General features: G+C 39.7%; 1 protein-coding gene across 1 annotated transcript in view; it reads right to left on the bottom strand.

Moving 5' to 3' along the window:
• Window positions 1-25,015, bottom strand: part of GRID1 (glutamate ionotropic receptor delta type subunit 1) — a 543,246-nt gene that overhangs the window by 14,210 nt on the left and 504,021 nt on the right. Inside the window, exons 13-15 of the mRNA XM_059821260.1 lie at window positions 14,576-14,771; window positions 5,904-6,070; window positions 4,323-4,563 (exon numbers count right to left, since the gene is read on the bottom strand). Of these exons, the coding sequence (XP_059677243.1) occupies window positions 4,323-4,563; window positions 5,904-6,070; window positions 14,576-14,771 (604 nt within the window). The remainder of the gene's footprint in view (window positions 1-4,322; window positions 4,564-5,903; window positions 6,071-14,575; window positions 14,772-25,015) is intronic.

The raw sequence follows: 25,015 nt of genomic DNA on the forward strand, positions 1-25,015 counted from the left end.
AATACTATTTTTTTAATTGGGTGGGGCAGTTTTTCTTCATATGCGGACAATGTAAAAAATACTCCAGTTGGATGTAGCCTCCATCTGACATAACTCTTCCCATAAAGCATCTACAAATGTAGATCAGATTCATGTCAAAGTCCAAGTTATGCTATCAGGTTTGAAAAGATAGGCTTCCTGTTCTTCCCAGTTACATAGTTAAGACTACATTTTTCACACTCATTGTAATTAAGAGTTGTGATTTATACCACACAGGCATCTGAGTCCTTGAACACCTCAACGTATTGGCTCAGGCTAACCTCCACAAAAGCCAAAGGAATACAAAGCGGAAGAGCAAAAGACAATGAACTGGCAAATATCAACATCTTAATGTCAGCTGAAAACATTTCTCCAATGTTAATGAAGGCTCTGCACGTTCTTCCAGCCACAGACTTCACAGACCCTTGACGTACAAAATGATAGTCTCTAAAAAAATCCTTTCTCTCTCTCCAGCAAGCTGCATGGCTGCCCAACCCTGTCATAAATCTACCAGTGCAGTCACGCATCCGTCTTCCCAACATCTGGTTTTTGAGTTGGCCGTTTTTGGCGTGATACAGCCTACCAAGTGGGTCAAGCCAAAGAGCATGTTACACAAGGGCTCTGCAAGTTATGACAACTCCTCATGCAATCCTGAATCCACTGTAGTTCTCCACAATGGATTTATAAAGCTCCTAACAGGGTAAGGGGCACAGGAGCCAAACACCTTGTCCTTTGGTTCACGAGGTGAGCTCTGCGTGAGGTGACACCAAAGTCTAACCTTAGGCCACAAGAAAATCAGCCCCTTCTGTGACCCTCCACAAGCTCTGCACTTCACAGAAGAAAATGGGTGGGAGACAATCCAGTTCCCACAATTTTTAGGTGATACCAAAACACTCCTGTTTTGTCAAAGCCGTCCCAAAAGCAGAAGAAAATCAGCAGCATGACCTAAGTTTGCGGCTGTTACTGAACTAACAACTTGGCTGGAGTACCAGGTACAGCTAAGAGGCAGGTTTTAATGTTCTGTATACGCTCTGCATGCCGTAGCTCTGTTCTTATCGCTATTGCTGTAGAAAAGCTGGATAATACAGTGACAGAAATGAGAAATCCGGAATACACTCCTCCTGGAAATCAAATCTCCTTTTGCTTTTGGTCCCCTAAGCAATGCCCAGCCACTGTTCCTGACTCAAGCAGGGGGGTCCCCAGGACTCTACGCTCCCTCATCCCTGGATCCTGTCCTTTCTAAAGTTTTGAAACTTGGTTCTCCTAAACACATTGAAAATCTCCAACCAATCTCTTCTGAAACTTGGTTTCCTATCTTAATTACAACAGCCATCAGCACTCCCGCTTCAATCCCTCCTCACTAGTAGTACATAAATACAATATCCCTAACCACCATTCTACCAAGAAATATCTGTTACATTCGTTTGCTAATTTATCTGAGTGGATGCTGCGGTCACGGTGCCCGCAGCCCCCCACTCGCAGCCCCCGTGGGGCGGCGGCCATTTGCGGCGGGTGAAGCGGTCACGGCCCCCTTCCGCTGTACAGGGGTCCCGCCCGCCCGGGCCAATCAGAATGAGGCGCGCGGCGCGCTCCCCGTGGGCCCGCCCGCCCCCCGGCCCGGGGAGAGGGGCCGGAGCCGCCGCGGCCGCGGGCCCGGGGACGCCGCCCTCGGCTGCTGCCTCCGGGGCTGGGCCAGCTTTGGGTGCGCACTCGGAGCTCCGGTTACGGCTAAGGTGTTACGTGACCCGATCTGCAGGGGGGGCGGGTGGAAATCGAGTTTAGACTGTACCAAGAGGTGGCCGTGCCAGGCTGTAGGCCGGGATCCCAGAAGACCCTGCCTGCTCCTGGCACTGGGCAACAGTCACCCTTCCTCCAGCTGTGCTGACCTGATCCAGAGGTGCTTCTAGCCTCCTGCCTTCCATTGCACCCAGCTGTCCTTTCTGGGGGCTCCTCATTATGTTCCACCCCACCTGCCCCAAGTGCCCTCCTCACAGTTCCCTCCTGGCCGGCTCGGCCTGTGAGCCCTCATCCCTGTGGCCTCTTCCCAGAACACACACTTTCTCATTCAACCTTAACACCTACTTGTGCCAGGGCTCCCGCTGGCTGTTCCCTCTCCCTCTGCGCACTCACATCACTGACCTTTTCTGAGCTTGTTCTTGTGTGCTCTGCCCGAGTTTAATTTACCTCCCTTAACCCAGACTGGCTGCGCTCTATGGGCAGGCCCAGCCCCCCGCACAGGTGATCTTCCCAAGTACAGCTTTACTGTATGGGTAACTTTAGTATACTTTAAAAAATGGAAGCTTAGAAGTATTCTATTGTTTGTCACAGAAACTGCACAAGAGGATGCACAGAGTAACCCTAATCGAGAACAGGCTGCAGGGAAAGAGGAGGAGAGGGATGGGGAGGGGAGAAAAGACGGGATGGAGTAGCCAGGGATCTATAATAATCCTTACAGATGTAAAAAGAGAAATGAAGGGGATGGGCAAAAAGAAAATATTTAAAGTCAGGAAGACAGATCCTTTTTCAGAGATGGAAACTGAGTATTTAAAACTCTTTGCAATAGAAGAGTGAATTATTTCACCTTACCTATAGGAAACTCTGCCTTTGGGGCATATTCTCATCTCTTGCTACAAAGATGCACCAAGGTGAGTCCCTGAGCTGTAGAGAGGGGAACACGCTGCAGGGTATGGCAAGACGAATGCTTGCGCACACACAGCATTAGGACATTCCAGACACTGTCCCTGCCCCTTGCCCTGCCAGGCTTTCACAGCGGGCGGTGAACCATCTGCTGCTAGGGTTTAGGGCTTAGCAATGCTGACGTGGGGTGGGGCCTTTGGGGTTACAGCAGGAGTGACTTCTACAGGGCAGCAGGGCAAAATGCTATAGCATTTAACCGAAGAACAATTAAATATGCACTTGTCTTCATACGAAAGATTCTTTATAAGCAAGAATACCTACTCGTGCTCTCCCTGTGTCTGCTTTTGGAGAGCTGCATTGTGCAAAGCGGAGACATGCTTCCTTTTCCCAAAACCCAAAATTTCCCTTTCACTATTGTACATTGCCATAGGCAAGTGACTTTGCAGCTTTGTCCTACGAACATGGTACAGATGTTTATCACTGAGCACTTGATGGATGAATTCAAATGGGAGAAGCAGGAACTCAGAAGAATGGAATCTTATTGTTAAATATTTCACAACATTACAGACTGCAACATATATCTTCAGTTCCCATTTGCCAGAATTGCTTACAGGTGATAGGTATGTCAATTAGTGTAGTACTCCTGGCAAACTGAGAAACATAGCTTGGAATTGATGGGCTATGTACTATTTTCCAGCTGTTATGCAGCTCACTGCTATCATTTGCTTGTTACAAACATCTGTTCCAAGATGAAAGCACCTACAAATGCCTCAGTGTCTCCAAAATTACAAGAGGTTAGTTTGTTAAACGTTTAATCTACGTAAGCAAATACAGGCTTCATGCAAGACAGATCTGAGTATGGATTGATTATGCTATCATAGAATTGCTAACTATTACTCACTGTGCACGAAAACTTTGAAACCAAGAAATTCTCAGATATACTTTCCTAGGTAAAATAGGTCATATGACGGTCAGTTTACTTAGAGGCTCATACTTTTAGAAGTAAAACTGATTTCAAAAGAAAGGAAGCATTTAAACAGTGTCATGGCAATATGGCTTATTCAGTTAATAACTAGCTGGTTTATTTTTAATTGCTCATGTACCTCTTCAAACTCAGCCTACGTCAGCCATCAAGGAAAACAGCTACCAGCTGCTGGCAGCTGCACAGTCTGTGCAGGATGGACATGGTTCTCACAGCCGATGGATGGGGTCTCAGATTAGAGAAAACATTACCACAGATGGCACAACTGGGTGCCCGTGACTGGCCTCCCTGTCACTCACAGCAGAGAGGCCGAGGGCATGTTTCTGAACTACTCTCTTACCCCTAAAGGTGGTCTCTCCAGGTCAGGGTTGAGGCACATTGGTGGGGCAATGTGGGGAAGTTTGCACTGCTGCTGCCCATGCTGTATCTGCTCTATAAATAAATAGAGGACTTTAGTCTCCAGGGCTGTCAGTTTGGCACCTTCCATGTGCACAAAATACACGTTTTGGTTTTTTTATTTGTTTAGAAACAACCACCCAAGAAGTTATATGCAAAGCTTAGTATGGCAAATCAAAATAAATCAAATTTATTGTATAAGAGCACCTAAAATCCCACAACTTCCATTCGCTCTCTCTTTCTTTTGTGTTTTCTACTTTTAATTGTGATAAGAATAAAAGTTATGGACCTCTTTCGGTGTTTCTTGATGACAACGGTTGCTGGTCCACCACAATTCCAGTGCTGCCACCAAGCATGCAAGAAGAAGGCCTATTGCTAAAATGCAGAAAACGCCTGCAAAACTGTGAAGCTTGAGTGCCTTCCCATCTGTCTGTGCATTGGTATGGCTGTTCAGGTCACAACGTCCCATCCGTGGCCACCATTTCTGTTTAAGAACATCCAAATCTCCACTTTCTTGCAACTCTAAGATCCTGCGGAAATTTCAAGACAAGTGTTATTTTCAATGATACTTTTTCACAGTTTTTTGGTCTTTTCCGTATGTCGCATAACTTAAATCTACCGTCCCACAATTCAAGACTCCATCCCACCACCGCTGTGTAGTATTCTTCATCTGAAACTCCAATATACCAGGATTGCTTTCTACTCACAGCAGCAGTTAAACTCCACTGGGTAACTTTAGAAAAAGAAGAGACTGTCAAAAATTCCATTGCGATGCAAGAAGAATTTCCAAGGGAAATCACCATATTCCAGTTAGTCATGGCTGGTCTGGCTACATTCAGCTGCAACAGCTGGTCCCACTAGTGAAATGCTCAACCCACTCCACTGCTGCTCTCCCACAATAATTTCAAAATCATGTGAGACTAAACATGCTACTATTTGTGCACCACTTAATATAAATCTGTTTAAGCAGCAACCAACTCATTTACTTCAGCAAATGTAGTTTATTCAAAAAGATTTTACTTCAATGCTGTTACTTCATGCCTGAACTGTGTTAACAGTTGCTAATTAATCATTGTTTTGCCTCTTGTGAAGTGTCCCTTCTCTCCATGAATGATTCATTCTGGATTTGGTTTGATAACTATTTTAGCTGTTTACTAACAGTCTTTTCTCTTGAGGCAGCTTTGTCTCTGGTTACGCAGCTGGAGTTTTACCTCTTTTTATAAAGACGGAGCAAGACGAGGAAATCTTGCTTCAGCTCCCTGCCTGGAGCAGAGCACCCGCTCACCTTCTGCTAAGGCCTCACATGCCTGCACAACTGCATGTCTTCATTTCAGTGTACACATTCACATGAAAAAGGTATTCCTAGCTCATAGCTCAGAGATCACTAAATGGCATAGTCTTATAGTCTCATAGTTTTGGCAATCCCATGCAATACTCAGCAATTCTTGTTTTCCTGTACCATTGTGAGGCTTCAACTTCATCCTAAAGGATAAACCAGGGCATTATTTCTTGCTTACTTTAGGGAGCAACACATTGCTTCATAGCCTGCAAAAAGTAGCATGAATCAAAGATCTCTCTTCAATCTCTCCCCTAGCTCATACAAAGCTCTGAAGACATCAGCCTTTTTTCTGTGAGAGGCAGTGCTGCCTGGAGGTGTGAGGCCACACCCCACCTCCAGTCCCTTCCTCCCGAAGCAGGCGCACATGGAGCAGACGTAGCAGTTTTGTTGAAGCCTGAACTCATAACCTCTTTGCTGTCATTTATTCACTGTCCTTTATTCAATAATTGTCAAAATTTATGTGAGCCACAAATGGGATGCCTTGCTGGTTGTAGAGAGGAATCCCATAAAGCGAGATTTGTTTCAGTTTACCTCTGGGAGAAAAGATCTCTGTAGGGGCTTCCATGCTGGAGTGCTATCCCATATCCTTTGCTGCTGATGCTGTTTCCAATGACCGTCACAGAGCATTCATCATCTGTGAGCGCAGCATATTCCACCACCGTCACATCCCACAGGAAAGCATAGTTTCCTTTCTTTGCCTGTAAATACATCATGAACACAACAAAATCTAAACTAAACTACATTTCTAGGTAGGACAAAAACCAAGCAAACAAACCAACCCTCAGCTTGTCATCACTCCATGGTGGTATTTCATTAGGTCACAGTTTGTCTGTAGACCTCCAACTTCTTAATACATTTCTAACACTCTTCCCTCCCAGCAGTACCCCATCTACATCAAACCTCACTAAAATATCCTCCATTTTTAATAGGAATACATAGGATAACATAGCCAACTGTAAGTGTAGGCAGGGCTTACATAACAGGTAATTAATTATAAATGAAAGCCATTGCCTTAGCTGATGAAATTTGATGTATGTTTTGTAGGAGACATGGATTAGCAGGAATGTGACTGGTTCCATATATTCATGTAACTAGACAAGTACAGTATGAACACTAAGTGGTGCTTCCTAGTCATCACAAGTCACCAAAATGGTAACTTCACAGCTTTCCTCATATAAACGTGTAAATAAACAAAGCCCATTCCGAGACCTATGTTAGTCCTGTAACAAAAGGCATGCTCTGAGTTTAAAGAGTTCCCTCTTTTTTTCACAGGTAAGAAGAGTCACCAGCATCTCCTATTATCTCAGTTTTGGGGCAAATATTGTTTTATTTCAGCACACACCCACGCAGATGTCCTTAAATGTCAGCCTTAACTGGGATTCAAATCAATGCCTGCACACATTACATACGATGAATGTAAATCACCTTAACATAAGAAACATCTCTGCATAGGGATTCAGTAAAGAAAAAGAATCATCATTTTGTTTGGTTAAAGTAATCATTGGTTTCCTAATATATTTAAGTAGTATGTTTTTAAGTCTCTAGTGAACATACAGAGCACAACAGAACAGATGGGCTGGAACATCTAATGCGAATAAATGAGTAGTCACAAGTGTAGACTTCCAAGACTTCTTTTTTTTTTAAATTTCGGGTGATTTCAGATCTTTCTTTAGGTCAGAACAAAGCAAGGCAGGAAGCTGAAGTCCTGCATATATTTCTTTATGGGACCTGAATCACCAAGTTCCCCTAGCAAATGGTTGCAGCTCTGGCATGGAATTAAGCTCATCCTTCTGCATATTTTCCATTTTTGTGTAAGCTCAGTTTCAAATTCACCTGTAAGCCTGTAAGAATCCCTTAGTTATTTTATTGTACCAGATTCCTCAGTTGAGCAATTAAGCTAATTTACTTCACCATGCTTTGATATAAACCATAGCTTTCTGAAGTACCTGACAGTTGTTTGAACATGACAATAAATCAAATGGGTGAGTTACCCTCTAGTGGGTAGAATCCAGGGAAACAAAGATTAAAAATATGTTGTCTGGATTTTCTGCAAGCTTCTTGCCACAATCCACCTCTTCCCCCTCCTTCCCTTTTAAATGCATCAAGGAAATCAAAGCTCCCCAAATTAATTTTCTTCTGAGTTGAACCAGAGTAAAAATGTTATATCCTTCCTCTTTGGTAAGATTTAAATGAGCCTGTAGTGACCACTTTGAAAATAATTTTTCGTTAAGGGTGTGCCACCATTGTGGGTTTGTCCCCACTTTCTCCTTTGCCACCTCCCTGGTCAGTTCAGAGTGACAGTAATTAATGCATATAGCCTCAGACAACTATTGCTATACTAGTACAAAACATCATTAAAATCTAAACTACAGTATGGGCCTTACAGGAGTTATTCAAATAGAAGACACAGGACTCTACTGTTAAAATCATACATTGTTTTAGCTGACACAACTTACTAAACTAGTATGTTCAGAAAAATATCTCTCACTTCAGTGTCATTGCATGAAACCAGACCAGAGCAAGACTTCCACATCTGCATTGTAATACTATACCTGGCTGTCTACCTAAACTGGTAATGGTGGTGCAAAGGAGGAAAAGGCTTCATAACCTATCAACACAAGGATGGGTAAAAAATTAAGGATAACAAGGGAGTGATTCCTCAAGGCGTCTAGCCTATATTCAGCCAGCAACCTACATTCCTGGAAGCCTAAAATGTGCTTTTCAAAGGTATTTTCTGAATAATCATGTACCCATAACTAACTGCATTGGTAGTGGCAAATCTCTACATCTTGCCCTCTGCTCTTCCTGTGATGGGCTTTAACGATTCATATTTTATGCTTTCACATCTGAGATGGTGCTGATAGGCCTTCTACCTGGTTAGGGAGAACAGGCAACGGGCATCAGTCCCACTGGTGTTCCTGGCAGGGAAGGACCATCAAAAGCCCTGTTTTTGCACATCGCAGGCAGGTTGTATTCTATGGTAAATAGCACACAGGCTTTTGCCACCTATGATAGAAAACTGTCCAAGTTCAAGTGCATTAAAAATATGTACTCATGGGACCAAAGACAACCGCACTTGTTACTGTACAAAGAATCTATTCAAAATCCATGTTATTAGAGAACAAAAGCTTGCCTGATGGATGTACAGAAAGAGGAGACCCAGAAAACATTTGGCCTAAATCACTGTGATAAAATGTGTCTTGCATTTTTCTGGTTGGGTTTTTTTGTATGTTTGTTTGTTTGTTTTAAAGAGCTAATTCATTTAGTTGTTTCAGAATTGTTCTGTAAATCTTCTTCTCAAATTTACAATTTAGAAAAGAACACTGACAACATGTCATACGTTCCTCATCTTTTTCTTAGTAATACTTAAGAAACACAGTCTTCCTCAAATATTTGATTTCAATTATAAGGCAATGTCTAGAGAAAAATCACATTATTGATTCTATTTTTCAGGCATCACTTTTCTGTATGTTATTTTATATAGAAGAGCTTTATACACTGACTTTCAATGTTGGACAGCAGATTTTTGAAAAGGTCTACTTCTCTTGCATTTGCAATGTTGCTATCCTAAGTTATGTCCTACAACTGTAAGTGGACAACAAACAAAGTCTACCAGGTGTCTTCATATCAATTTTATATTTTTTATGACATAAATCATTCTATCCAGTGCCATCACATCTGTAGAGCATTATTTCTCTGACAGCCTGAACATTTTAGCATAAACAGAAATCTGAGTTTTAAACTCTTAGTTATTCATACTTCTCAGCTCCCAGAAATAATGGATCTAGGTCTGTTTCCTATCTTTGATTGCCAAAACCAGAATCTCCAAAGATCTCTTTTTCCTAAGAGAAGATTTGTATCTTCCAAAACTTCTTCCATTTGCATAATTTTCTTCTCTGAAGAGTGGAGACCTCATACTATTAGTGTGTTCATTGCATGGAAATCTTCCTTATGACCAAATGTTTAGTTGCTGTCTAAATTCAGCATCCTTCACATCCCTGTAAATATCTGTTGTGACAGCTAAGCAATATCATTTGTCCAATTTAAAGAAAAACTTAGGTACAAGACACACAACCACACACATACATGTGTGTTTAAGATACATTTACTTTCTATATACCTTCACTAGGCAAGCACTAAAAGCCAAATAAAATCAAATTGACACTTATTTTCAAATAAAAATCAAACCACAACCTTTAAAAAGTAGATTAAACTTCTCATTTTTGTCACATGAAAGAAAGCATGAGTGCACATGTGCATACCCCTTAGCTTCCAGGCCAGAGGGGTACTGGAGGTAGGAAGACTAAGAATTACAGGAAACATCTGGCACTGACCCATGGGATGTATGAGCAGGAAACATATCAAGGCTCCCTAGTTGCGTATGACACAGATGCACCTACCCATGCAACCAAGTCCTGATCACAATACAGCAAAGATCCATATCCTCAGGCTCTTGCATTCACAGCTCAGCCATCTAAAGCCTGCATTGTATGTTTTTAGGGCCCAAAGTAGAATAAAAATGTTCTAGTGATCAGACATCATTGCAAAGATAATATATATAGAGAGATGGTAAAAAGGAATGTGGCAAATACCAGCTGAGAATAGGTAAGATAGCTTGAGTAAAGAATGACTGAAATGAAACAGAGAATAATAAGCTAAAATTTATACTTTAGACTTCTAATTGGCCCTCATATTTTGCTCCTTTGCTATGGCCTTATTGCGACTCTCAGCATGCAGGCATATGGCAGAACAAAACAAAAATAGCTCGGTTAAACTTTCAAAAACCTCTTTAACAGAAATTCAGCCAAAGCGGCACTTATGTATCCCACCCAGGTGGAACTACTGTGGTGGTTTACACCAAAGACACCAGATTTATCTTTGGTTGAAAAGGTTTAAGAAAACTGATTTAAGAAAAAAAGAACCCCCTAGGCAAAGCTTATATTAAAAATATTTCTTCTTCAGAATAATAAAAAATTAAAAGGCCAACGAAGATTGCCTCCTAGATATAAGAAGTACCACAAAGAGAATAGTAATACTTCAGAAAAGCAGTACGCAACCTCATAATGTCACTCTTCAACATGGAGGGAGATGGAAGAATATTGTTCAAAGGATCCTGGCTTACTGATGGTAAAACAATGTTTTTTGAAAGAAAGCATGGTAAGAAATAATAATAACAACTTGAAAAAAGATGAATTTCAGGTTAATCACTGATATGTCTGTGACTTATCTGAAACTTATGAAGAAGCTACCATACTAAAGACAAAAGTGCAAGAATAATGCAACATTGATCATTAATTTACTGCCAGAATGGAGTGTCACTGTAGCTGATACCATTATATGGCTGGTACCACAGAAATATCAAAAAGTGGCCTTTACATTGGCATTAGTGGAATAGTTCAAAAACGTGCTTGGATAACATTTATTATCTATAAAAAAAGTGCTTTAAAAGAAGCAACACAGTTCTAATAAAAAGAAGACATGCCATTTAATCCTGTTCAAATTATTTAAAAATTAATATAATTAAGGAGTCACTGAAGGATGTAATATATTCAGGCTTTAAGGAATAATTTGCTTTCACTCCAAAGGCTGATGGGTCAAGAAATGGAGAAATTCATGAGGACCCATGAAAACATATGGATGAACAACCACAATTCACAATATAAAAGTCATTGTGGACAATTTATTATTGGAAAAAAATAGTTAAAAAAATCCCTTTCATTGAACTTTTAAATCACTTTTACTTTCAAAATAAAAATGAACAGAAGTGATTGTTCAACAAGAAACGCTCTGATTTAATGTTTAGTGTTCATTAAGGGAGAGAAACTTTTTGAAGGAAGCAAAAAAGAGAAGGAATAAACTGTTACTGTGCCATTGCCTAAATCAATGGTACATTCACATTTTGTACTATACTTGGTTTTGGTCACTTCATCAAAAGTGGTATAGAGGAAGAAAAGAAAGGATTCAGAGTAATTTTGGCACCACATTGATTGGACAGAGGAACAAACAGTCCCCACCAAAACAAGGCTTTTAAAAAGACAATAACAGTTTAATTCTCCTATGTATATATAAAAAAGACATATATATATATGGGAATACATAGGGTTCATATTACTTCATTCATTCAAAGCAAAAATGGCTGCCTACAATGAAAAAAGCCACAGGTTATTACATACGTTGTGATAACTAATTATTACCCTGCAGAACTGAATGCCACCAGGTATTATGCAAACAGTTTGCTGAGATTTACAAATGGCTTAGAAATGTGTGTGATTCCAATACCAGTGTCCACTTGGGATAAGATGGCAGGAGCTGCCCACTGCATGCTTCTTGGGGATCCTGGCTGCAGCTCGACCCGGAAAGAAACTTCCCATACGACAGCGTTAGTCAATCCTCGTCTGTTACAGTATCAGAAAACTTAAGTGGCAAAATAGCATTTGTGTACGGACTGGTGATTTGTCTGGTAACCTCCTCTTATGCTATGCAGAGACATTTATGAATAGGAGGACATTTTCCATCTGCAATGACTACTTTCACTTGCCTTGGGAGTACGACAAAAGCAACTTGCCCCCCGGCTCTGAAACGTCCTTCTGTTGCTTACGTGACTTTGCAGTGCATTAATGCCCTTTCTGTGGCGGTACCAGTGTTGCAAAAGCTGTGCCTTGACAATGGGAGATGGTCACTGTGGCTACAGGGACTGTGCTGTGTCAGAAAAGAGACCTCTGCCATGGCAACCAAACACCACAAAAGCTTTCAGGACTTTCTTCCACTATTATTCTTTTGTTTTTAGCCAATCAAAGGGAGCAGGAAAATCTCTGGGAAATGGAGAGAGGTAAATGGAATAGAGACAAACATCTGAAATACCTGCCTGTACCAAAAATAAGCAGCACTCTCCTGTTTTGCATTGAAGTGGCATTGCTCTGTTTGTAACTGCAGCTGAACTGTGATGCTGTCTGAAGAAAATGCAAAGGGGAAGGAGGGGAGAAAGGATAGTAGTGATTTTTCTTTTGCATTTTGTCAGGCAAGTCCTCATGCTCGAGAGATTTACATTTCCCATTTCCTATAAAATACATTTTTAAGGCACATTTACATCTCTTTCATGCAGCAGTACATGTTTACGGATGGAAAGTCCCATTTCCTTTGCTGACATCAATTCTCCTTTACAAAAACAGAATTTCTAGCCACAATACTTGACATGGAAAACTTGTCTGTTTATTCAAAGAGTTCAATGAGCTAGGAAGAGTGACATTTAAACTATAAACACAACAGTTTAGTTGACAATGTTATTAAATATTAAACCCAATTTATGTAGGTGTCTAATCAAATAGCAGCCTTGGTCAGCTTTGGGGACTGAGGTAAATTTGGTTATTGTTGACGTTAATTGAATGAGCTGATCAAGTTATATAAAAATCACCCTACAATACTGAAATCCAACTTAATATAAAAAGTTATTATCACATAGATAGGATGGAGCTGCCAGCTCCATACAAACAACGTCATTGGTATTCTAACCAGCCTGCCAATCTACAGTTACATTTCTGGCTTAGGCAACTCTAGCTATTGTAAATGGCAGCATGCAGTAAGCTTGCAAAATAAGAGTATTTACAGTATCATGGCTAAAGAGCATCCACTGACAGAAGAATGTTAAAAAAGAAAAAAAAAAGTAAAATACTGTGCATTTTTCTAAGGTAAACTGTTTTATTATTGGTTTTAATGCCAGGGTACATAGAAAAGTATTTACTTAATGTCTCTATTTCTATTTCCTTTAAATGCTAACAAAGTCTCTCCAAATAGAGGCCTCATTTTCATGAAGTGCTGAGCAGATTAAAAAAAATCAGCACACTGCAGACTTTGCTGTTGCTGCAGCTCTACCTTGTACCAAGGATGAAAGGCTATTTGAGCTGAGGGCAGAGGGTTTTAGGAAAGCCCAGCTGGGAGATGGAAGGGTAAACCAAAACTATTTACTAAATACTCCTGTGCTGAGAAGACACTAGAGTGTTTGTATAAGGATTTTGTCCAAAAGTCACACAAACCGTTGGGAATCTTATGTTAAAGGACTTTGATTTGTGAAATGGGATGGCCTGCGTTACGGTGTTCACCCCCCCTTATAGCATTGTAAAAACCAGTAAATTTTGGATGCTTTCCCTCTGACTGTTCAGAAAAGGTTTCCAAGATACAAAGAAAAAATAGAAACCCAAGCCCCAACCATTTTATTTCCCGCTTACAAAAGCATAAAAAACTAGTAATGTATTTATTCAGAATCAGTGTTTCACTGACAACAGAATAACTCTGATCAAACAATCACTATGTTAATAACAGCTGTTCGCTTGTTTTGTGAAAAAAATCAATTGGCAAATAAAGAAGACACTTTTCACAAAAGGAGCAGCACATTAAGCTTTCACTGACTACTTCTGCATCCATTCTGCCATAACATACTCCTGGACACATGTGGTTTGATGTTATTTACTATCTGGTTTTGCTGAGCTACAAGATGGGAGGCAGAGAAGAGAGGCAGACTAAGAGTGAGAAAGTGTGGATGTTTGTGTTTGCATGATCTGAACCGGGGCTGTTTATCACAGGACTCAGCACAAGGATGTAGGACCCCAAGCTGTTATATATCAGTCCTTGAATCCCACATTAATGCTCAGTTTCACCAAAAAAATATGTAGTCATATCTGAGAGAAATAAAAGTTAGGTGAAAGCATGGTGACATGTGAAAGGGTATATGCATTTTTTAAAGTTTGGAATAAACAAAGAAAATCTTGCATTAAATTTCTTTTCCAAGAGAAATGAGTATACGTTCAGTGAATGCCTTGATTCTTACTCATGTTTCCAATAAGTTCAATCCACCAACTCAGAAAAAAATCCACTCAAATGAGCAAAGGGCAAGAGTCAGTAACTAGATAATGTAAAGAATGACATTCAAAATGGTATTATCGGAGCTCCCAAGAAACTTAGAAACCTTATGGCCTGATCCAAAGAAGGACTTGTATACTCAAGACCTAGGCAGAGCTAAAGTACTTAAATTCAAAATCATGACCCCAAAATATGATTCTTATCTGCCATCGAGTTACTAAAAGGAACTTTAGATAGGGATTAATTTTTTTTAAATGACTATGTAATTGCTTTCCTGTGACTTAACATTATTAATTCCATGCAAACAACATTGACACAGCACAAAAATTAAATGAAAACCCCTGTCTTACCTTCCTGATGCCTTCAGAAGGGTTTGATACACAATTATCTGCCCCGTTATTCTTACTGATAGTCCTCCACAGTTCAGCAAATGTGTTATCCTGCTCCAAAGGGTTTGTCCCTTTTGCTTTAAAGTATTCATACACTGCTGATTCCCTGACTGTACCGTAAGATATATCCATTTGTTTGGACAGATCCTGAAATGTTCTGAAATTCAAGCGATATTGAGATATTAGTATTATGTGGTACATTACCAAGATTTCATACGTTAAATGGTTTCTTTCCATGTCTGTCATTAGTCAGAAAGCACTTACCCTCACCGAGTAACATTTGCGTATCTCTTTCCTCATCATAAAAGAAAGCCAAGGAGTAATTTAATTGTATTGACATGATATGAATTTAACTACACCCAAGCTCTTTTTCACCCCAGTAAAGACTTTTTTTCTAGACAGATAACATTCATGTTTGCACAAGAATGTAGTGCAATAAAGACTTACTCAAGCACAGGAAAAATTCAGATTATAAATGTAAACTTCCAGCCCCATCAGCATCACCAGAAATACCTTGCAGAATTCAGTGGAATGAGTTTGTAGTTACACCAATACTCCATCTGACTCCAAATCAATATGACTGTTTTAAACAAACAAATAAAAGTCTCGCTTCCAATTTTCACTATGTCTCTCTCTTTTCGCAGCCTCTGGTAAAACAGGCATTTTTCATACACACACAGGCCTAACTGTCATTTACTCATCATACCACTCTGGAAGTGTAAATGGGCCTCAACTTGAGTGGCTGTGAACGCACCATTTATTTTCAAATTGTACAGAATGTAATTCACTCCTGTTTTACAGCCTTTTCTGCACAGAAAGGTGTAAATCACTGCCTGCATCAATGAAAAGCAGGCCAAGTTTCAAAACATTTAAGGTGGCATCACTGCCATCAGAAGAAGCATCCTAGCTCTTTTCCACCTTCAGACGTTCATTCCCGTTCCTGTGCCTCCTTCCTTGTTCTCAAGTATCGCTTCTGTGCAGTGCCACCATTTTTTTCATCTGAGCATATGCATGTACAAACACACATTCAACCATTGACCACCACGTGCGGCAGCAGGGACCAAACTGGATCTCATAAATGATGGTTTAACTTATGTTTTATAAACGTATAACTTCACATAATAACAATGACATGCTTCTGATATGACCAACTGACTAACGCTGTTTGAGATCAGTCAAACTAAAGCAACCCTCCCTGCCTCCCCCCCGCTTCCCATTTCTTTTTCTGAAAAACAATCTCAGAAAAAAAAATCCTCCTCAAAAGATCTGAAAGGCCCACTACTCATGCCACCTCCCACCTGCCTCCCGCTCCTGGACCCACAAAAGCAAAACATTTTGCCTTGCAGCTCTTGCAGAAGATTTCTTCACAATGCTCCTGAAGACCTTCCTTTGGCCCATGAACGGAAGCTTTTTTCCACAGCTGAAGACTTGTCATAGGCAATATTTTTCTTCCACCCTCTTCCCTGTTTCACTGGGGGGATGTCACTGCTTACACCTCACATCCCTGGAAGATTCCCTGCAACACTATTTAAAGCAAAGCAATCCAGGCGTATACACAATACTATGTAAAAATATGTAGAAAACTGCCATCTTCTCCGTCACGTTACCTCCAGGCTCCCCAAAAGGGCCCCTTTGCTGGGACACACCAGGTGGGAGCCGGCCAGCTCTGTCCCCAGGGCTGCAGCTCGGCAGGTTGCCTCTCCCACCCCTGCCAAAAGTCTTCAAACTCACAAGCCTCTTCGAACAGTTTAAGTGGTTTAAGTTCTTAAATTGTGTTAAGGACTTTTTATCATTTTAAGCTGTTAAGCAGCTTTAAGTAAGACTGCGTGAAGAGTTTTTCTCTATATACATTGCACACTTGTGCATTTGGGCTAACTCTGGGAGTTACATCAAAACCCAAACCTCCTGTTATTTCTCTAGCTCTGTATATGGCACTTTGGTAAAGTACAAAATGAACACCCTGGAGGTTGCTGGAAATTCAAAATTCTAATGAAAAATGAGATAATTCGTGTCAGTTTTCTTTCTCTCTTTGTTTAACAATCCTGAAAGTTATATTCTGGTCTTCTAAATGTTTCCTGTACATTTCATTGAACAGGACCATTTTTCCTCCAGTCTTGATCTAAATGATTACATGCTACATTTAGTTCCTCCTTTATTTTTTAAAATAAGTTTCATCATATCCCATGGAATCGCTTACATCCTGGGGATGGATGATCTGGCTGTTAAAAGACACATTTCTGTCTATTCTGTGTACAAATGGCAAAGAAAGGTACCCAATGCATGCAGGGGGGTTTCTGTGGCAACCTTTTTCACACCAGGTTTGGCGTACAGATTTCAGTGTGTGTAGGAGTGCATGTTTGGTAGAAGCACAGTAGCAGAAACATGTTTAACTAATGTTCTTCAACACAGCTTTCAGCTGATAACAACTTTACAAATGCCTACTGCTCATGCTGCCGTTCTGTTTGAAAGTTCGAACACGAGAGTTTGGATATTAAAAAAAATAAACGAAACCTGCAGTTTTAATAATGTCAGTATTTGCTGGATCACTACTACTGCCTCTACTGCTGCAGAAGCTTTTTGTCAGAAATATGCCTTTTGTTTTAGCTAAATTGTACTTTATTGACCATCGGTACTTTTGTTTTAGCTAAATTACATTTCATTGACAATCAGTACTGTACAAAAGCACAGCACAACTTGCTTTTCGAGCAGCACAGTGTCTTCAATTCTCTAAACATCGCAGGGCACAGTGAGCAGATTTGGGTTTTAAGTCAAGTGCTTTGCTGGCCCAATAAACAAGATAACCAGTACTGGTGGCAGGGAGGGAAGCACAACCTTTGCCTGGGTGTTGTTAGTAAGACAACTACGGCCCCTTTAGCTGGCAGAATTTCCTTAGAAGAGATAATATGGAATACTGTGTGTCCTAAGGATTACATGTGCCTTTCTCACAGTGCCCCATTTGATGTATTGTAAGAACAGCCACTGCCACAGGCAATTCTCCATACTGCACCACCATTGGAAATATCCTGTGAGAGAGACAGATGATCGCCAAAGGAGACAGTGAGGGTCACAGTAGGTAATCAAGCTTGCTAGCGGTTCCTGTAGCATAAACTCAGAAGGATGGTGACTGTTTGAGTGAGAAAATAACCTTATGCCTTTACCAAATGGACCACTTAGCCAAAAAACTATCTCAGAAATTGTCCTCACAGAGAATGGTCTAGACCACAGTTCTTATATGGTATGAAAGATTTCTCTGTACTGTATTTCTGCACTGAAAGGAGAGGCGATGCTTAGCATCTCTGTGGCCAGAGAGGTGATCAAAACATCTGGGTATGGTGGGTGCAGTCATATGCATAAAAGATCCTGAATAGAGATTAGCATCTCCTGGCTTTTACGGGATAAATTAAGATAATCACATGTGCAGTTTTTAAACATTGTTATTTTAACTCCCTGAGATCTGCCGTTGCTAGACAAAATCATTCACTGCTACATTTCAGGTACTGGTTGCGTTTTACAATTGTGTCATTCTCTAAAGGCAGCTGCTCTCATCGTTATTAGACTTTATTTTTGCAACCAGACATTAGCTGGGCCCACCTTCTTTAGCTACTCAAATCCTTGGCTCACTTTTCTATGGCAAAGATTTTATGCATTTAACATATAAAATTATTTGCAACAAAAATATGTAGCATAACAAGATGCCCCATTAACCTTACCACCTCAATTATTGTATCTCACAACCCATTAAGGACTCTCTGCAAGTGTGATTACAGATAAAGCTGGTAAAGCAGAAAAAGCCAATGTTTCTCACTTACAGTTATAGGAGCTGAACTTCAATTTGTGGATGAATACATCCACTGTGTGATTGCTATAATAGGCAAGTACATGTAAACCAATTGATTTAAGTAAATGTATCTGTGGTCAATCTAAACAAAAATGGTGTCCTTTAAGACTGTATTACCAGCTAAAATATTCAACGTGTGTAGTTATGCCTGCAACAATTAAATGATGATCTTAAACAAGATAAATGCAACAATTGATACATAATTTCCAGTGGAGTTGCAATTACTTCATGTAAAGTCAACTGAAAACTGGACTTTCTGCTTGTTTTATTTTTTAGAACATATTGACATAAACCATATGCTGCAGAATGAAGTCAGGCAATAGCTGTACTAACATTTATAATTAGACCTCTAGAAATAATTGCCAGAATAACAATACTTGTTAAGTTACACTTTTGGCGATGTTTTCTTTCTAGTAAAAGATTTGTAGACTAAAAATATGCTGCTAGTATAGGTGTATTTTACTCCAGAACTGCTATAAACCCAAAACTTTCTGGATGAATAATACAAACAAACCTCGCCTAAGTGACAGACTAAACCTGTCACTAAGTGCTTTGAAGTAACTGCAGATCAATTAACTCAACTGGAGTCATCAGGATCGTTAGATGTGATCAAAGTATTAAAAATAAAAAACAGTCTCCTGTCATTCCTAAATTAAAAAAAAGGTATTTTCTTTCTTTTCATAGCAACTTTAACTTTTTTTTTTTTAACTTTGAAGAAGGTCTTTAAAAAAAGCAACAAGGAAAAAAGGCAAAAAATACTTGCTTATTGAGTTTTTCCTCATCCTTACCATTAATTTTTTTAAAAGTTCGTAGCAAGCTTCACATCTGCACTCCTGTGTGTAAAGTCTATGACTATAAACAAGGCAATCAGCTGGCACCGCGGTGTCATGCAGTACTGGTCTTTTACATCACAGTAATGACCTTAGCATTTTATCTTGACTTCAGCCTTAGAAAAAACATAATGGGAAAATCCTGACAGCTCCTTGATTTAGAGGTACTTTCTCATTAGCATTCACAACTGCCGTGTTCTGACACTGTAAAACTGGGGATTTTTCCAGTCTGCTATTACTTATGGGAAAATAATATTTCAGCAGTTTCTGAATCCACAGTATTATTTAAAAGTGATACAAGGTTTTTCATATTTAGTTCCTGTTCGTTCATCTGCACATATACCATTAGGAATAATAAAGTTTAAGGTTAGACATAGAAGTAGCGATCAGCTCTCTATCCTCATTCTTCCACGTTGTGAGTGCACTTCAGAGTAACCACTCCCTTCACAGCACTATATATGTTTTGGCAAACAACACAATATAAATAATTTCTCTCAGCGAAAACTAATTAATTTTCTTAATTAATATTAATCCCTAAGTCATATACAGACAGTAAAATAAATTTACTGCTTTTCCTATATTTGGCAGAGAAAGCTATGTTCTTCTTTACCGAAGGAAGCCAGTACCCTCAGATTTTTTGCTCAATGCAGCATAATGTTTTAGGTGATGGCTGCCATCAAGATAAAGCATCCCAGAGATGATGAGACTTTCTAAGCTGTTCTACCTAAATGAAGCCTTAGAAATACATACATAAAACATATGTCACATATCCTAAATTTTTTTTTTAAATACCTTGAAGCTACTTTATTTTCTTTTACACTTTTTTTCCAAAAGCTAGGACTTCATGATATCTACAGAATTAAATGTAAGTGCAGTTCCTAACTATAACTGTTTTCTCAACAGGATGTATGGGAGGGAAATACATGCTTTATGCATTGGGAAAAAAGTAATCCCACTAAACTAAGTAAAAATAAAAGTAGCTGAATAGATTTGACAACCTTATACCACCAGCATAAGCCCAAGAAATACCTATGATCTGAAACATAGTATATAAAATCCTATCTGAAAAGAGATTTATTTCATAAAGTTATCACCAGTGGAAAGCAATGAGTTGAAAGAGAATTCTGCCTACTGTGAACCACAGCAAAGCGTTCACATTTTGAGACATAAAATTGCTCACAACTACACCCTCCATGTGTGTATTTGCCAAGACAATGAGAACAAATGAGAAAATGGTGTTTATTGTTGGTGACCACACATCAGTCCACCCACTGAGAGATGGACTTGGAAGCCAGGCAAGCTTTGCAGGATCAGCTTCTCATTTGTACATATCTCCAGTGAGAGAATAGTCTGCAAAGCTGAATCAAGATTGTGCGTGGTAGTGTGGTGGTACAGATAATTTCTACATGAGCAGAAGATCCTTCCATTCAGAACCTGAATCCTGACCTGAGTCCTGTGTATTTTTTATAGCCATTTGTGAAGCAGCAAGGCAAAGGATTTGAACCTTAGTCTGCTATTCAGAGATGAACAATCTATGGACTTGGGAACCCCAGTTTTAAGTGATGTTTATGAGTATGTCATGTCTCAAGACATCTGAAAATGAGTTCAAACTTCCACATAAAGGTATTCTCTAGAGCTGGTCTACCCAAGTTGAATAGTTTAAATGATTGAAGACCAGGAAAAAAACCAAAAATCCTCTGTTATGGATATAAATTGCCACTAGGGGATGATAGTCTCCATTAACTCAGAGACTTTCGTCAAAAGTTTTGCTGTCTTACTGAATCCGAGTTACAAAAGCACAAGCTCACTTAAAAATGGAAGAAAGAATAGCAGTTAGTCCTCCTAAACATTAGTGCAGCCAATACTTAATAAGCCTTCAAGTATACTGGAAAGAGTGCTATATTAGCTGAATAATGAGGTAATATTAGAATTGACCTATCTTTAGTGCTTGCGAGCCTAAGAAGTAAATACCCATCAAAAAAAAAAAAAAAAAGTATTGTGACATATTTCGAGAAATTTCCAATATTTGTTCCAGGTCCATATAGGAATGTTACTAGCATGTGTTAAACTGAATGTAAGATAGATAAACTAAAAGATGGGCCACTTTAAAGATTATGTTTAGTGAGGCCAATAAAATTGTTCAAAGTATTGTTAGAATGGCAGTAGCCACAGAGAATATTAAAATGAAAGCAAGTTTATCCCCACATCTAATAACCTTAGACTTCAGAAGAATTAGGTCCATGGTTTTAATTTGTGCATCTCTTTGACTTTCTTTGAAATGATGAATAATCCAGCCGAGCTCTTAAATCAATCATTAAGTTGCCAACATCTCTACAGTGACATGATCAAATTCTGCATTGTTCCATTTCACTGCAAATCAAGTCACTTTAAATGCACTTTGTTCTGCCTCAGCGCAGTGCAGAACTATGGGTTTCTTCAGCAAATACACTAAGCAAAACGTTCACTTTACCAATACAGGTAGTCCAGTAGAAATCTGCAGCAGTACTTGCATGCCTAGTATACACTTTGGAGGATCAAGTCCTTCACCAGCAAATACATCATTCTATAGTTTATATAAAACTCATTTCATCAGCTGTCCAGGAAAAATACCATCCACTTTACTCTAAACAAAAGCCTTAACAGAAAAAGCCTCATGGGAGTTTCTACAAGGGAAGCCATAAGCACTGACAGATTAAACTACACTGAATCAATGGAGTTGCAGCCCTTCACGCCAGGGCTAAGCATTTCCAAATCACAGAAGGAGACAAACAGTGCAGACAGTTACGGCTATGTATGCGCTTGTCATCATCAGTGGAGCAGGAACAGCTGCTATTCGTGAAGTGGGGACTTTCCTCCAGTGGAAAAACCACTCAATTGGCATGTGTCACAGAACACGCTGCCATGTCAACTACATACTTTTCCTGTAGTTAAAACAAACAGTGATTGAACTCCTCAGCAGGTAATGGCACTGCAGCAGCTGCTTATGAGAGCAGCTGTTTTCATGGCAATAATGGTCGTTGCTGCCAGTGTGGTGGCATCGATGAGTCCTTGTCTGGACTGGGACTCACTGCCCTGTATTAGGTACAACCAAAACCAAAATAGAACATTCAGTTACGGATTTACTGGGGGCAGGAAACTAAAGCCAGCTTTATTTCTGCCACAGCAGGAGGGGGTTTGCTACACACCCCTTGTGATTGCAACAGTTCTGTCACACTTCCAGCGTAGGATCAGGACCCTCTCTCTCCTGCTGCCCCAAAGAAATTTCTTTTTTAGGGTACCTACCTAGATACCTGACAGGTAGACCAGTACTGCTGAGATCAGTGAAACTATTCATGCACACAAAAGCACATGCTCAAGGGTTTCCAGGATAGGAGACGGAAGTATAAACAGTAAAGAAAAAGGCAAAATAAAATAGCCAAATGATATGTAAACAGAGTACTAGAAGCACAGAACTTCTACAGCCTCTACAATGATTTTATTTCTTTAAAACAACTTACACCAACCTCAGTTCCTACATGCGAAGGGATAGACAAGAAATCTAAACTAAACTGTCTTCTAAATTCCCGATACAGCAATGCTTTCACTGCAGATTGAGTGTTTTCACTGGGACTCTGTTCCTTCAGAGCTACTGCATGATTAAGTTTTAAAAGAAGGGAACAAAGCGTATGTATATCCACTGAAATGCAAAGACAGTCCAGCTATTAATAAATGATACACTGTCACGTTTATGATTTTAATAGTAATTAATTACTAGCTACACACATTGTATTGGCAAAACATTTGTAGGCTTTGTGTACTTTTTCTAAGAGTCTGAGATGCAGCAGGAATATGCTTTATTACCATCACTTAAAATCTCACTTTTGCTTTACTGATATCAGAACAACCTGCAGCATTTTTGCTAAAGTCAAAGAAGTGTGGGGAATGTAGGACAAAAATCCATACGACTAGGCTGTCCCCCATTGCTCACAGAACTTCATAATGTCTTCCAGCGGTTTATTTAGGAACCATGCCCATTTTCAAAAAAAGACTTAACAGTTTTTCTGGCTGTGAGACTCAACTTTGGATCCAAAAATCAAACTGGCTTCTCATCATCATCAGTAAAACAGGTTCTTCTGTAAACAAAAGTAGACCTCTGGTTATTCCTATCCATTGCTATTTCTAAAGGATGCCCTCAGGACCACCTCGGCAACTGCAGTCATCTGCAGTGATCTGCACGAGTGGGCCTTGACTTGTCGCTGGATCGTAGAAGTTCATTTTGCCTAGAGCTGACGCTGGCTCTGCTCCAGCACTGCACATCAAGAAATCTGTTAAACAGCTAGAAATAAGCTAAACATCTCCTGATTGCCAGTCCAATGTCTCTAACTATACTTCCAACCCTCCTTTTCTCCAGACCTCCTCCAGGCAATAAGAGAAAAAGTCACTTAGATTGCTGATTTTTCCATTAACTAGGGGGATTTTATTGCTTATTTGTAATAAATCTTTTCTTTCTGGATGTCCTATATTTTCTGCATTGTTATCATATGGGAAAGAAACTGTCCTTACAGTAGAAGTTAAAATTACTTTGCTTGAAAATGTTTTTGAAAACAATCTATAGCGTAACAAATAACTCCATTAATAGTGGTAGCAATGGCAACTAGTTTCCAAGGATTTGCATCTCAAAGCTGGATCCACTGGCGCCCCATAGTTTGTGATCTCTGGATGAAGTTTCTCTTGTGGCTGAGCATTTGTGATCGCATACGAGTTTATCTGATGCCTCACTGAGGGAGTGAAGTCAGAAGGCAGTCTTTCCTTTATATTTACAAGGGGCATTTACAGGACCCCTCTTCACCACCCCATTATTTCCATATTTCTAACAAATGAAGATATTGCCCAGTTGGGCTGCCATGTTTGCAATTTAACAATGGAAAGAAGTAGACTGACAAAGAGACATTCAGAGTAATCACATTAGAGGTTTTTTTAAGATGCAGGCCCAAGTTTTCAAAACCTGGAGCTTTAATTTGTATGCTCAGATCCACATTTAAATTACTACATGACTGGGCAGATTTTCAGAAGGAATCAAGGAAAGTTTTGGCACAACAGCACATCTGTAAGGTGTTCGCAGATTCAGTTAAAAGCCTGCAAAGGGATTCGGAGCAGCTATGAGCAGTTGCTGCTCATCCTACAAATCCAGAATAATCAGTCCTGCTAAAAATTCTGGGTTAGCCCGGGTCCTTTACCCACACTCCATATTCCATTCAACAGTGAGGAGGAAATGAAAATGCAAAGAGGAAAAGGTGAAAACATCTCAAGAGCTTGTAGCATGTTTGGGGGAAAGAAATACATCATTTGGACTACCTTTGAATATTTTCTTGCTTTAGTTTTAAACTGCTTTGCCATTGTGACCTTTCTCTGAGCACCTTGAAGGGTTAACATGTTAATTAAAGCAAGGTATTCTACTCCTTAAATTATTAATTAAAATCAAAACTGCAGCTGGTGTTAAACAGTAACTCTGCCCCAACAGCAGGTTTTAGTCACTTCACCTAAATCAAACATATCATAAAGTTGGCATGAAAATCATATTGTCTGAATCAAACACATCTGGCGACTGACACATGCTTTTTCCTAAAATGAAAGTAACAAACTACCTCTATTATTTATGCAGATGCGTTTTAAATTTTTTGCTACGCTGATGTCTTCTACCACTCACATTCGGAAGCTAAAAATCCTAATGAAGATTAATGATTAAGATCGAGA

The sequence above is a fragment of the Gavia stellata genome, chromosome 9 (genome assembly GCF_030936135.1).
Source record: "Gavia stellata isolate bGavSte3 chromosome 9, bGavSte3.hap2, whole genome shotgun sequence".
In the NCBI taxonomy this organism is placed as follows: Eukaryota; Metazoa; Chordata; class Aves; order Gaviiformes; family Gaviidae; genus Gavia; species Gavia stellata.